Here is a 14,571-nt window from a genome sequence, read left to right on the forward strand (position 1 = left end):
ACGAATTGGGAGCGATCAGAAAAATACGATTTAAACCAGTTAAGGGCGGTTCCATTAATGTTAATTAACTGTTTGAGTCTTTGTAATAAAATTTGATGGTCAATTGTGTCGAATGCTGCACTGAGATCTAACAGAACGAGGACAGACACAAGTCCCTGATCTGAGGCTATTAAAAGGTCATTAGTGACTTTTGCCAAGGCTGTCTCTGTACTATGATTGGCTCTAAACCCCGACTGAAAGTCTTCATATATATTATTTTCCTGGAGAAACTCACACAGCTGATTGGCTACAACTTTTTCTAAGATTTTAGACATGAAGGGGAGATTAGATATTGGTCTGTAATTGGCTAAAACCTCTGGGTCTAGAGTGGGTTTTTTGAGTAGGGGTTTGATGACAGCTATTTTAAAAGACTGTGGTACATAACCTGATGATAATGACAGATTGATTGTGTTAAGTAACGAACTATCAATTAGGGGCAGAATTTCTTTAAGTAATTTTGTAGGAATGGGATCTAAGATACAGGTTGTTGGTTTAGAACCTGAGATTATTTTGGTAAACTGATCACGGGTGATCAGAGAGAAGCTGTCTAAGTAATGGGTAGGATTCTCAGCCGTTTCTGAGATCTCTGTTGTTGGGAGGGTATTAGTGCCAATTGAGGGCAGGAGATGGTTGATTTTATTTCTAATAGTTTGAATTTTATCATTAAAAAAGTTCATAAAGATATTGCTATTTAGGGATCGAGGAATACTGGGTTCGGTGGAGGTGTGACTCTCTGTCAGCCTGGCTACAGTGCTGAAGAGAAACCTGGGGTTGTTTCTATTCTCTTCTATTAGTTTTGAATAGTAGGCGGCTCTTGCTTTTTGGAGAGCCTATTTATATTCTTTAACACTATTCTTCCAGTCTATTAGATTTTCAACATGGTTGCTGGAGCGCCACTTCCTTTCTAGTTTTCTTGATAATTGTTTTAACTCATTTGTCTGGGAGTTATACCACGGAGCTAATTTACTATGCTTGACATTTTTCTTTTTTAGAGGCGCTATTGAGTCTAATGTTAATTGTAGTGAGTCTGCAGAGCTATCAACGAGGTGGTCGATCTCAATGGAGCTCAGGTTTTTAAAGAATTTGTTGTTTATATCTACTGCTAATACGGGTTTAAATGTAATTGGAATTATTTCCTTAAATTTAGCTACAGCACTATCAGGTAGACATCTAGAAAATGAATTTTTTATTAGTGGCATATATTCAGATATTGAAAAATCAAAGGTTATTAAATTATGGTCTGATAGAACTGGATTGCGCGGAAGTACTGTTAAATGTTCAATTCCGACACCGTACGATAATACCAAGTCAAGTGTGACATTATGGTATGTCTAACGTAGTTGAAAGATATATCAAGAACATGATCAAGAGGACACTTGGACATGTCTTGCAATACTGATTAGAATAATCTAATGTCATTATACAAGGTGGTACATATTTTTCTGAAATGTAGTTCCTCATAAAACAGACCATTGATCATGTCACAGGGCAACATCCCCTGTAGTGGGACTAATAAGGATTATCTTATCTTTTACATAAATATATCATACATCATTTTTTTTGTATAGCTCAATCAAACCCTGCTTCATTTTCTCTGGGAAGAAAATTAACTTTTCAAACTGCACCTCAGGGAATCACAGGTCCTAGCTTTTGTCAGTGCAAGGACCACCTGCATCGAGTGTGGAGACTGAAGCAATAAAGCAGACTTGAACAAGCTCAGCATGAATCTAATATCACTTGAGCTGTACAGGGAGCTGCTTGGTTCTCTGAGCTGCCATCTCTGCCAGTTTTATTTCCCTCGCTCCCCCTTATAAGCTAATCAACGATGCCTACATGCTGAAATAGGTGGTGATGAGTAATGGGATAAGAAATAGTGTGTAAGATTTCGATGACACACACCTCATAAACCCTGCAGGCAGCACAAAAACATACACCAACCCTGCAGAAGGCAGCCTCTGTCCACTTGACTCAGGACGAACAGGGAAAGAAACGCTGTGGCAAGCACAAGGCACAGTCTTAGGACGAATATGAAACATTGCTCCTGCTATTCTTAGAAGCAGAGGGGGGAGTGTTGCTAAATATAACCATATCAGTTTGTGCTTGCCATTCTATTTTTACACAGGCTGAGGCCTTTCTCGGCAGATGTAGTCTTTTCTTAGACTATTATGTAATAAACAAATCTAAAGATGCAACGAAGCAGACACAGAATGAAGTATTCCATCATCATATGAAGATGGAGAAATCCGTGTCACGATATAAAGGGTAAGAAGCACATTTAGAAAGATTTGGATGCAGGGTGTGATGCAGAGGTTTCTGTGAAGCTGTGTGGCCCATTTAGCAAAAGCAAGTCTAAAGTGCGCTGGAATCGTGACAGGGTTAAACAGCCCAAAGGACTGTTTGTCAACTCGCTATTAGGTTGGATGGTTGACAGGGAGGGAAAGGTAATGAGTTAGTCTTCAGGGTGACATGTCATCTTGACTATGCAAAAGTAACAACATAAAAAACGCAGATTTTCAGCATTAAAATATGCGCCTTGGGACAGTTAACATTCACTGCTCTTCCAAAATAAGCCAACAAGAGCCTGTCCTCTCTCTGCATCTGTTATGTCGCACATATGTACGACTCCATCAAGGCTCAATTGACAAAAATGGAGAACGTAAATGTGACAGTGCCATGGAGGATTTCCTCTTGACTCGGCTCTGTTTTAGAGCTGATGTAATCTTTATACAGATTCTTGTAAATGCCTGAGTGCATATTTTTGGTAAAGTCAACAAACTGTCAACAAGGCAGCTTAATGAAAAGTAGAGTTTAAATATTGTATTCCCTGTTTTACAGAGCATATACATGTATGTACAAATATTGGGCTTGTGCTTTATACATTTATGTACACACTACTTAAAACCAATAATATTCTTACATTAAACCACGTGGTTCAATGTGGGACACTTAAATCCTTCGAGTTGTATTCAGGAGCTTTGGTCCCTCCCCGACTTTGACAAATTAGAAACGTTTTCTGATCTGTCTTTGCAAAGCACTTTAGATCCTCAGATCATTGTGAAATAATTTCCTCAGGCCATAACCAAGTCATTTCCATATAAATGGTTCTTATCCTTCCCCATTTTATTGTTCAGATAGTTGAGCTCCAAACAGTTTTTGCTATGTTTGTGCCTCTATATAACGTTGGTTCAGTATCTCTGGTAAAAATGTTAAGTGTTACCTTTCAAAGTATAGGCCAAAGTTATGACTCCAATCAAAAGGGTTGAAGAACAGTAACCATTTTATTTTGGCTATATTATTATCTGGCTTATTTAAAAAGATGGGGTTTCTGATGACAGGTTAAAACAGAAGCTCCACTTTTAAACACTTAAATCTCCATCAACTTTACATGAACAATCAATAAATGTGTTATAAGAAAAGACCATCACACAACCTCTCAGCTTTCTAAAACCTTGAGCCTATGTTAGCTCAGTGTGGGCTTTTTTGGTTCAGTCAAAAGCAGCTGGGTTGAGTCTCACCAAACCCACTTGACACTATTAACCCACCCAAGATAAGTTTGTGAGCAACCAACCCTGCTCTGCATGGCAGACAAACAAAGCCAACCAGCGTTTAGCAGCTACACGGGTAGATATGAATCTAAGGAGGGTGTTGACCAAAACAGAGCCAAAAAATTGTATTCATTTATTCAAATTTACACTTCAATTCAGTTTTATTTGTATAGCACCAAATCTCAAAACAGAATATCTGAAGGCATTTTCCATAGTAAAGACTAGACTTAATAATATTACAGAGTGAAACACAACAGTTCCCACTAGAGCGAACGCTAGGCGACAGTGGAGAGAAAAACCCTCTAACAGAGGTGGGCGCCCATCTGCCTCAACTGGTTGGGGTGAGAGGAGAGAAATGGTGCAGAGAGCCGAGGTGGGAGAAATGGGGGAGGGGGCAGGAACAGCTGTGTAATAGTTCAAATGAAACTGACTGAAACACAGATGTTGTTTTGTATCTGATGGCTGGCTAAGTTAACTTTTGCAGCTAACTCTACCACCCATCTGAGGTAAGGGTTGTTGGGATTCATTGTAAGTGACAAAGCCCCACTGTCTTTTATCTTCATATTGTATGGCTTCATGTCATTTTTTGGCGATGGATCTTTTTACAAATCAGTGGATCAAGACGTTAAGATGCTTTTATTATGTCAGATTTGCAAATTTTTATTGTCAGAATTAATCAGAGCACCTTTCTAGACCCAGTCCACATAACGTATTCAGTACAAGACACACAGGCAGCACTAGCGTGCTAAATAGATCAGAAAGTTTAGTGGCGCCTCTTTAAGCATTTGAAATCAGTCAACACAAAATATTAACAAAACAGATAATACTAAATCTAACCTTGTTCTGGCAAAGGCTCTGCAATATCTACACATATACGCAAAATGAGGGGAACAAGGGAGTAATAAATGATTAATGGTCAATTTACTAGTGGGCCTCTAAAATATTGAGAGGGAGCTCAGCCATGAAATGCAATGTAAATGGATCTATTTATAGTGAAGCAGAGGTAGTCATGTGGAACAAGCTAGTCGGAGGTGCCTTGTTCATATAGCTTTTAGAGGCAAATGACAGGGGAGGAAAGAGGGGGTAAAAACACACACATTTGCATGTAAAGTCACTTTTTATGGGGACATTAAACTTTTAAACTCATGAAGCAGGAGTAGCAATGAATAATTTCTACATTGAGAAAAAATTGAAAGCCACAGCTCAGCTCCCACGTCCCCTGTATCCTACCCTACCTATTAAAGCCCCTTCTCCAACCTTGCCTCGTGGGATTGTTTTGTAGTGAAAAGGGGGGGAAGTGACACGTTAAAACCTCTTCTTATTAATTCTGAGGGAAGAGGTCGGCTTTAGTGGGTTGTCACAGCAGCTGATGGGACATGGAGGCTGTGAGATGTACTCTCTAATATCAACCAGCGGATATCTGAATGAATAATGTGACACAAACCTCAGGTCCCCCTGCTAACAGTAATAAAATATGATTGTGTTTGCGTGATAAAACATGATTAGGATTGTGAAGATGCTGGGAGGGCATTACACACCAGGTGCTTATGGGGCTTTATTCTCAGCAGTTACTGTGACACATTCTCTGTCACACTGTCACACGTGAGCTGCACCGACCCACCATCACTGTTCGCAATAACACCTGTGCTCTTCTACTACACATGTCCACATGCTATAATCATCAGGGGCTGGAAGCTGGTGTAACAGTCACTTATTCACAACAAGAATTATGTTGTACAATGATTTTGTTTGTGGATATTACTGTAGTTTAGAATCTACATAAGTTATATACGTATACGGTTTCAGTATAGTATCCTGTGTTTGAAAAGTGTGTGACTGTCACAATTTCCTTAATATCCTAAGATAATATCTTTAAAGATCTTACTTTGTCCAATCAACCATCCAAAAACCCAAAATATTAATTTCACAATCATATAAAACAGAGGAGCAAAACTGTTACCCTTATTCTTAATGAAGAAGCCACCTAGTTTGATGCTTTTGATTTAAAGGGAATCAAAACAATTGATCAATTGTCAAAAGCAGCTCTAGTGACAGTGCCGTTTTAAAAGATGTCCTCACATGTCCATACTCAACATCTCTAACAATGACAGTGATTAGGACACTGTGTGATCAATAATGAAAGGTTGCGGGTAATTTCAGCCTCCTAAATCAGATGTCACTCACTGAAGACATAGAAGGGAAATAACATTTCCTGTGCTGTGATAGAAATGTGATGGTGCACTGCCACCTACTGTTTTTTGTGAGTATTTTTGCAATCTCTTAGTTACATCTTCTTATTATATGAGCACAGCTGAACATTATGGCCATTTGTTGTTGTGGAGTATCTCATTTAAATTCAATGGGAATTTTATCTTCTGGTATCAGGATCCACCCAGATTTTGGTTAAAATGATTAACTCTCATTCGGCCACAGGGTCTGACTCACAGTCAGCCCTCGGCTTCATCTCACTGCTGTTTGACAGGGTTGAGGTCAACTTGTCAAGTTCTGAACACAAAGCTGTGAAAATAATTTATTTGTGTCCCTGGCTGTACACAGTAGAAAAAGAAAAGGGTCTTCACCTGCTGACCTTGCTGTTCTGATATATGGGGACATATACCTCAGAGACAGGGAGAGTGTATAAAAGGGTTTGATGAATTCTGCTTGTAGGACATATTTTGTGGTTGTGGACTTTTTCTTTTCTTCTCCTCGTCTCAGGGCAGAGCATTGGTCGGGGGTGCAAAATGATCCCACAGACGTGCTGTTTCACCAAAAGTCTGCGATGTTGGTCAAATGATGAGAGGTATAGGGCAGAGCAGAAATCCACCTGATACTGACGGAGCCGTGAACACAGTCCTCCAGTAGAATAGAAGAAAAACTATAGACTTAACTCAACTTCATATTAACTGCAGCCTGTCACCACAGTCCATGCCATAAAACTAAGGACTTCATATTCAACCCAGGAGGAAATCAGAGATTTAATGGTTTTAGGACACATATATCCAGCTAATGCATATTATATTAATTTAATAGACCAGGAGCCTATGGGCTGATCCATGTTTCTCTTTCACATTGAAGACACACAGCCCTGTAATACTCAAAGTTATTGCATCAGAGTTCACTAAAGTCACGAGAATATCTGGGGGAAATTGCCACTATCAGCAGCTGAGCTCTGGGCAGATTAAACAAAGCTCATTCAGCACATTTGTCCCTCAAAATAACCTTTTTTTCCACACAGGGGACGTGTCATCAGCAGCAGAGTGAAGTAACTGTGTTCTGCATCGTGGGAACGGTCCACCTGTCTGCTGGTGATATTAGGAGACGAGGAGATCTGATGCCTCAACACTTGTGTGGTCTGAACACACAGGCAACATGAGAGGTCTCTGGTTGGTGTTGGTGCTTGTGGCTGCAGATGCAGCTGAGAGGGTTTTCACCGGGTGAGTTTATCTGTGAACACTGCTGAAAGAACGATCATATTGATTTTATTCACCTCAACATTTGACTTCTAACCTTTGTTGGCACAGAGACTGTCAAAGTTTTATTTTATGCGACCATTGATATTTAAAGCTTGGCAGGGCTTTAAATATTTCCCACTATCATTTAACCTTTCTTTTCCTATTGATTTAAATACTTATAACTTAAACTTATAACTTGTTATTGATAAAATAAAGGATACTTCAATCAGGCCAACATGCGGCACCTAACAACAATTTCCAGTTGTCAGAAAATATAGAATTTAAATCAAATTTTATTTTGCTATTAGCGACTTTGCTGGTGCTGTATAGAAATTTTAAAATAAAATGTTGCTACAGAGTAAACATATGTTTTTCTGCAAATAGAATAACTAGTAGTCCAGAGATTAAAGTTAGAGCATCAATTATAAGAATAAACTTTCAGGATCCATCAGCTCTGCAATTTTATTTATAATAAGAAGATTCAGTCTTGAATACAATGGATACAAGAATGAGAAAATTGGTTGCCTGTCAGCTACAGGATTTAAAAAATATATTTGTGTACAAGGCACTAAATGGCCTCGCCCCATCCTTTTTGACTTGTCTATAATTTCGCTATTATTGATGTGTTACTTTGAATCAACAATGTTCTGCTTGAACTGCTGTACAGATGAAGTTGAAGTTAGATAATGTTTCCTCCCTGTTCAGCATGAAAAATAAAACCCATTGGTTTTCAATGGGTAGAACAGGATTCTTTTTAGAGGGGGATCAAGTCCTAATTACACTCTCGAAAGGCAACAGAGTGGGAATAATTTGTCTGGGTACAAGCTGTTCTACACAATCTAAACAAAACAATTAATTAAATATCAACCTCTATTGTTGAACTCAGTAAACTGTCATGACTATGAGCATCATGCAGAAACATTATAAATAATTTAATATATACTAAAATCGTTCACACTAAATTGATTTTCTTCCAGAGATCAGGTCATAAGAGTCAATGTGCGGTCGGAGGAAGATCTCCAACTCTTGCGGGCCATGGAGACCCAAGAGGAGTGGGAGGTATGCACACACACGTACACACACACACACACACACACACACACACACACACACACACACACACACACACACACACACACACAGTAATACTGCAAACACCTACGCTCAGGTTTTCTCAGCTGCTTGTGCCAAACAGCTTTCCCACGAACTTCCCACTTGAGAGTTTCTGTCTGTTGAAGGTTAACAGAGTCATGTTCCTGTCAGAAACCTGTTCTCTGCTGGCTGTTAACCTCCCCTCATTATTATTGTGTGCTATATATTAAAGGTTTAGAAGATATAAGTTTAATGTGGATTCAGATGCAAGCAAATATAGCAAATACATATCATACATATAGAACTGCAACTGATTATGAATCTTGTTTGTTTTAGTTGACTTGAGCATTAGATAATTTAGATTCATATATGAATATAACTTGAATCAAATGAATAACATGACACATATGAATCTAAATCCCACTATAGCCAGAAATTCTCTACTTCTGTAAAATCTCAGATTGGATTTTTTAGATGTGGACATCCTTTATCAAGAGTCATATAATATCTTTATTTACCATTGGCCATTCCATGCTCACTGGATCTATATGAGAAATTAAAAAACAACAACATTCTGCTCAGTACACTTCATCTTCAACTTTGGTGGTGTCCAGTCTGTGACTCCTTATTGTCTGTCTGACCAGCTGGACTTTTGGCTCCACCCAGTCTCCACTGAGCTTCCCGTCGACATCCGAGTGCCACGCTCCAGTTTGAGCTCCGTGAAGGAGTACCTCCAGGCCCATGCCATCCCTTTCACCATCGTGATTGAAAACATGCAGGTTTGTCATTCGCATACAGTGATACTTTTACCTCTGTCAGAAAGGTTTAGCGGATTTATCAGTGCTGTCTTGTGGCTATTTGTCTCCTAGGTTTGAATTTGACCCTGATAATGAAGTGATTATGATGCTGATCTTTTTTAAATTTCATACATGGCACTGTCAGGAGGTTCTTGATGAGGAGAAAGCTGAGATGGAGATGAACCGGATGCAGGAGCGCAGCACCAGGAGCTTCAACTTTGGAGCCTATCATCCTCTTGAGACCGTAGGCTATAAACACTATTCTATTCTATTCTATTCTATTCTATTACACTAGTCAAGTCTATTCTAGATTAGTCAAGTCTAGTCAGTTATATGAAGTCAGTTCTTGGGTAAAATGAAACTTATACAAATACAGAAATCTATCAGAAGGTTTTACTTATCTTTGCTTTTAAATAGTTATTGTGATCATAAATTGAATAATGATTCAGTGAATATGAACATAAGCTCTTCCTCATCAGGAAGATCATATACAATCATAATAAATAATTTAAATGAATGATGACAATTAAAACATAGTAAAAATATACAGCCCTATATTTTCATTTCACCTGTAAAACAATGCCCCACCCCCAGTGAACAGCACTGAAATGAAGCCCAGGGTTTTACTGACCCCTGACCGAAGTACAATGTCTTCTCATTGCATGGTTGGCTGTAATTGAATGCTACCTCCCTCACAGATCTACAGCTGGATGGACACGCTGGTGGCTCAGTACCCTCAGCTGGTCACCAAAGAGGAGATTGGGCGATCCTATGAGAACAGGCCCATGTATGTGCTCAAGGTAAGATAATAATAGTATTAACACCCCACACAACTCAAATTATTTGAGTTTATTGTTTGGGACTGCATGTTTGTGTTTTTGCATTATGACAAATAAATTAAAGCACGACAGAAACATCTGATATTGGAAAGTCAATGTTGCCCTCAGTCAACACCATGAAGGTGTGAGTTTGACACTGTAATTTTTAGGTTCATCAATGTCTCATCTGTGCATCCGTCTATAGGGCTGGTCAGGACCCATTATCCAGTATTAACTCCTCACCCTAAACCAGCTTCTTCATCCGTAGCTCATAAGGAGAGAAAAAAAAACTTTTGCAGACATCATGCTACATTAAAACCACTGTATATCACACAGATGCTGAAGGGAATTCATTGTTCAAAATAACAGTTCTATGGCTACAGTAAAAAAGTGGGATTTTATCAACATTTTCTCTGTGTTTAGTTCAGCACTGGAGGCACCAAGCGTCCTGCTATCTGGATCGACACAGGGATCCATGCTAGGGAATGGGTGTCACAGGCCACCGGAGTGTGGACAGCCAACAAGGTACCACAGCAGGATGATGTTATGTTGTTGAACTGATTTGTGCTTAACAGAAGAAATACATCAGAAGAAAAGGGGCTGTACAGATACAGTTATAATATGATAAATAGAGTTGAAATGATTTTTTAGTTTACAAAATAATTACTTTTTGACAGCTGATTAATTATTTGTGTTATTTTCATTAACTTTTATTTTATTTTATTTATTTATCTTATTGACTTTCACTGGTTCGAGCTTCTCAAATATGAGGATTGAACAGATAACATTTCTTTGTGTTTTAGTTTTGTTTGACAAAAAATGTCCCCATTTTAGACAATGTATTGATTAATTGAGAAAAGTAAATCATATTTAGGGAAGGCCATATTAATAATTGCACTTTAATTATATGTAAGTTAATAAGTATACTTTTGTAGTGCATTTGACTTTATATTTCTCCTCAGTAGCTTCTTGACAATAAACTTATTTTCCTTCTCTGGTACATACACTGCAGTCACATAAAATGCATAAGATAGCAAAGTTTTCTTTCTGTTTTTTGAAAATACAGTGTCTTAAAATACAGTGCCCTGTGTTCTTGCTCAGATTGCCAGTGAATACGCCACAGATGCTTCCCTCACCTCCCTCCTGAACACCATGGATATTTACATGCTGATCCTCACCAACCCTGACGGCTACGTTTACACCCACACCAACGTATGTCGCCAGCACTCAATAGGAGTGCATTAAACATGTATGCACTGACTTTGGTTTTTGTGTAAGGTGGATATTTTGAGAGGGGTACATGATAACAATCAGTGCAATTTTTGGGACAATTGATTTTCCCAAGAAGTAGAACTTGACTTATATTGTTCTTATTCAAGTTATATTGAAATCAGAGGATTAGAACCTGAAGGACATATAACTCACCCAACCATGGAGTTTAAATCATAGCAAGACTAAATGAAATGGTGATAGATACTAACTGAAGCGGTCTGACGTACAGGACCGTATGTGGCGTAAGACCCGCTCCAAGACCTCAGGCTCTGTGTGCCGTGGAGTCGACCCCAACAGGAACTGGGATGCTGGATTTGGGGGTAAGTACAGAAAACCTTTGTGTACACTTTGTTTTGATGGTCAGCCCACAGAGAATGTATATGGTATTTGTGACCTTACACTAATTTAAAAAAAAATATACACAGATTTTCAACTTGTGTAACATTTTAATAGTTAGTGATCAATCTCAACCTGCTAAAATGTGACATATACTCTATACACTTTGTATGTGGTCTATCCAAACACTAAATTCAACTCAGAAATTCATCATGATGTGTCTCCCTCTCTGCTCTTCCCTCCAGGTCCTGGCGCCAGTAGGAACCCCTGCTCCGATTCCTACCACGGCCCCTCAGCTCACTCCGAGATCGAAGTAAAGAACGTGGTGAACCTGATCAAGAGCCACGGCAACTTCAAGTCCTTCATCTCCGTCCATGCTTACTCCCAGCTGCTCATGTACCCCTACGGTTATTCCTGTAGAGCCGTGACCCATCAGCAGGAGCTGGTAAGAGAGACGAAAATAGCAGATAGGGAAGGTCGGATCAACAAGGCTTCTAAATGAGAGGATGTAGGATATTGAAAAATGCCCTATTCTTTTGCCCCTAGCTATAGAACTGGGGCTTACAGTTTATTTCCTAATTAAAATTGTATATCTGATTCAAATTCAAATTAGCCACTCTGGGGTTAAAAAAATATAAACTCATCATTACTACCTATGAATAACTATCTCCTTTAAGTACGCCTGGTCACTTTCCTAAGCCATATTCTGCTTCATGTTAACACAGTTGTACAACTGACCGGCAGTTACTCATATTTTATGAAGGCCTTGCTTTTTTTGGAATATTCTAATTGATTACCTCTGCCTTGGAGTTTTTTTTTTTTTCACTGTAACATTATCAGATTGGCCCCTTTTATCAAAGTGTGTTTTGGGGCTGACGACGTTAAATTCAGAAAGATGGTGGTTGCATAGTTACTGAAAGTAATTTCTACAGGAACCCATGCAGATGGGTTTGTTGTGTCTTAACACACCAATCGATCAATAGTTTAATTACAGTACTTTTTGAAAACAATCTTATTTGTCTACAGTCCGAACAAAGCTAGACTAACCTTTTTTAGACAAATTAATGGACAAATCTACAGCTACAGCCTTGCAAGTTGCCAAGGTTGTCTCATTTAAAAAAAACAACAACATTTGAATGAGTTTTTAATAAATATATAAATAAAAAGTATAACTTCATAGCTTTTTTCCTTCTCTTTCTGTTATGTCATTTCCTCACCTCAGTATAATGTGCTGTTTTCTTCCTCTAGGACTCTATTGGCAGAGCTGCAGTGGGAAAGCTCGCTGTTCTTTATGGCACCAGGTACAAAGTGGGAAGCATCTGCAACATCATCTGTAAGTAACTCTCTCATCCTTCTTTACAATATTATGTGATCTCAAATTCTTCAGTTAGAAACCTTGCAGAAAGACTTTTTGTTTTTGTTCAGCCGCATTAATTAACTGTTGACCTCAAAGTAGTGACTAGCCATGTTGCAGGTAGAACATTTACATACAAATGACCAGCCTTTAGTAAAGGATTCACTTCTCTAGAGTATGAACTAAGCAACAATATGAATAGAAATTACAATTCCATATTGCACATCAACATTAATAAAACTGTAATACTATTACCGAAATTCTTTAGTATTCTTACTTTTGCTTATGTAAAAGATTGGGAAATTCCATATAAATAATAATAAGTTGACCACACCAACACTATACTTCTTCTTCTTATTTATTATAATGTAATCAAAAGTAGTTAGTAGTGACATTGCAAATTTTACATGCAAATGACATCTTATTAAATATAATACATTTCTATACTGTATTAACTCAACAGTAATACAATTATCTTTACATTTCCGAACCAACTAAATGTTTATAATAATACTCATGTTTTTTAACTGAAGTGAAATTTATGACCTTTACTTGTAATCGAGTATTGTTATAGTTTGGTGTTTCTGCTTTCACTTAAGTAAAATAAACAAACATCAAAATTTCCGATGTAAATAATGATAAACTGACAGCTCTAACTACTGTGGAAAGACTTTTCTTGAAGCTGAAACAATATACATCTTATTTAATTAAACAAAACTTCAATTAAACAAAATAACAGTAATATGCCTGACTCAGTATTAATATTGAAATTAGCTCAATTAGTTTCCATTAACATGACTATCATGTGTCTTCCTCTCCGGACAGATCAAGCAAGTGGTGGCAGCATTGACTGGTCCTACGATCTGGGCATCAAATACTCCTTTGCCTTTGAGCTGAGGGACACGGGTCGCTATGGTTTCATTCTGCCGGCCAATCAGATCATTCCCACCGCCTCCGAGACCTGGCAGGCCCTGAATTATATCATGGGATATGTCCGTGACCATCCTTATTAATGACTAATGTATGAACATGAAAAGAGCAACATCATTACTCAGTATTCTACACTGATGTATGACATCTGTTTCCAAGACTGACCAATAAAGTCACAAATACAGTATACTTTTGTCTCTGTGTCAATCTACAAGTGTTACTTTTATTTGACTTTCTTGAAATTTGACTTTATATCTGTAGAGAAACACTGCACATTATATGTGACTTGAGTTTCAAATCACTTTCCACCTGATATAGTATTTGGATTTTTACCTAACTTCTTCTTTAAAATATATTTCTGCTTTGTCCATTTCAATATTCCGTGATATTATAGAGCAGTTATTTGCACAGACATGAGACGTCTAAAAAATAACAAAATAAACTCTACTTATGTTGTAGGGGTTTGATCTAAGGATTAAATAGGCGGGGTCTTGAAATAGGCCTTAACTTGGCATTCCACATTTACAGTCAGGACCTGACTTGAAAGATGAGATATTTTGATCTAAACATTTGCCTTTGTCTTATTACAAAAGCAAATCTGTTCACTGTCTTTTGGGCTTTGTTAGCCACATGAGTCAAAACCAAAGTTAATTAAATGGATTTGAAGATACAGTTGTTAATACTGGTGTTGCATATACATCTGGGCCCTGTTCATATGCCACCTCAGTTCTTCAGGCATTGAAAACATTTGTAGTCACATCTACAAATACCTAATCTATGCATGCATTTGTAATATATATATATATATATTTAATACATGTATAATTGACATTGCACTCTTTGTATTATGCACTTTGTCTATACTTTTATTCTGTAGGAATGTATGTATGAACAGTATGTATGTAGACATGCATGTATATCCGGTACATATATATA

The 14,571-nt window shown here is 37.9% G+C and overlaps 1 protein-coding gene across 1 annotated transcript; it reads left to right on the forward strand.

Moving 5' to 3' along the window:
* The first annotated feature begins 6,841 nt into the window (after positions 1–6,841).
* Positions 6,842–13,824, forward strand: cpa4 (carboxypeptidase A4). The gene is made up of 11 exons (XM_053427853.1): positions 6,842–7,018; positions 8,014–8,095; positions 8,773–8,907; positions 9,071–9,169; positions 9,624–9,725; positions 10,167–10,268; positions 10,845–10,955; positions 11,245–11,335; positions 11,597–11,796; positions 12,600–12,684; positions 13,531–13,824. The coding sequence occupies exons 1-11, from the start codon at positions 6,954–6,956 to the stop codon at positions 13,716–13,718; spliced, it is 1,260 nt and encodes a 419-aa protein (XP_053283828.1). The 5' UTR covers positions 6,842–6,953; the 3' UTR covers positions 13,719–13,824.
* Positions 13,825–14,571: the final 747 nt, after the last annotated feature.

Source organism: Pleuronectes platessa, chromosome 7 (assembly GCF_947347685.1).
Source record: "Pleuronectes platessa chromosome 7, fPlePla1.1, whole genome shotgun sequence".
Classification (NCBI taxonomy): Eukaryota; Metazoa; Chordata; class Actinopteri; order Pleuronectiformes; family Pleuronectidae; genus Pleuronectes; species Pleuronectes platessa.

Excerpts from the sequence above, each read along its gene's own strand:
- cpa4 (XM_053427853.1), top strand. The coding sequence starts at position 6,954 with ATGAGAGGTCTCTGGTTGGTGTTGGTGCTTGTGGCTGCAGATGCAGCT. Across the intron at positions 8,096-8,772 it reads AGACCCAAGAGGAGTGGGAG|CTGGACTTTTGGCTCCACCC; the intron begins GTATGCACACAC and ends CTGTCTGACCAG. Across the intron at positions 9,170-9,623 it reads CCTATCATCCTCTTGAGACC|ATCTACAGCTGGATGGACAC; the intron begins GTAGGCTATAAA and ends CCTCCCTCACAG.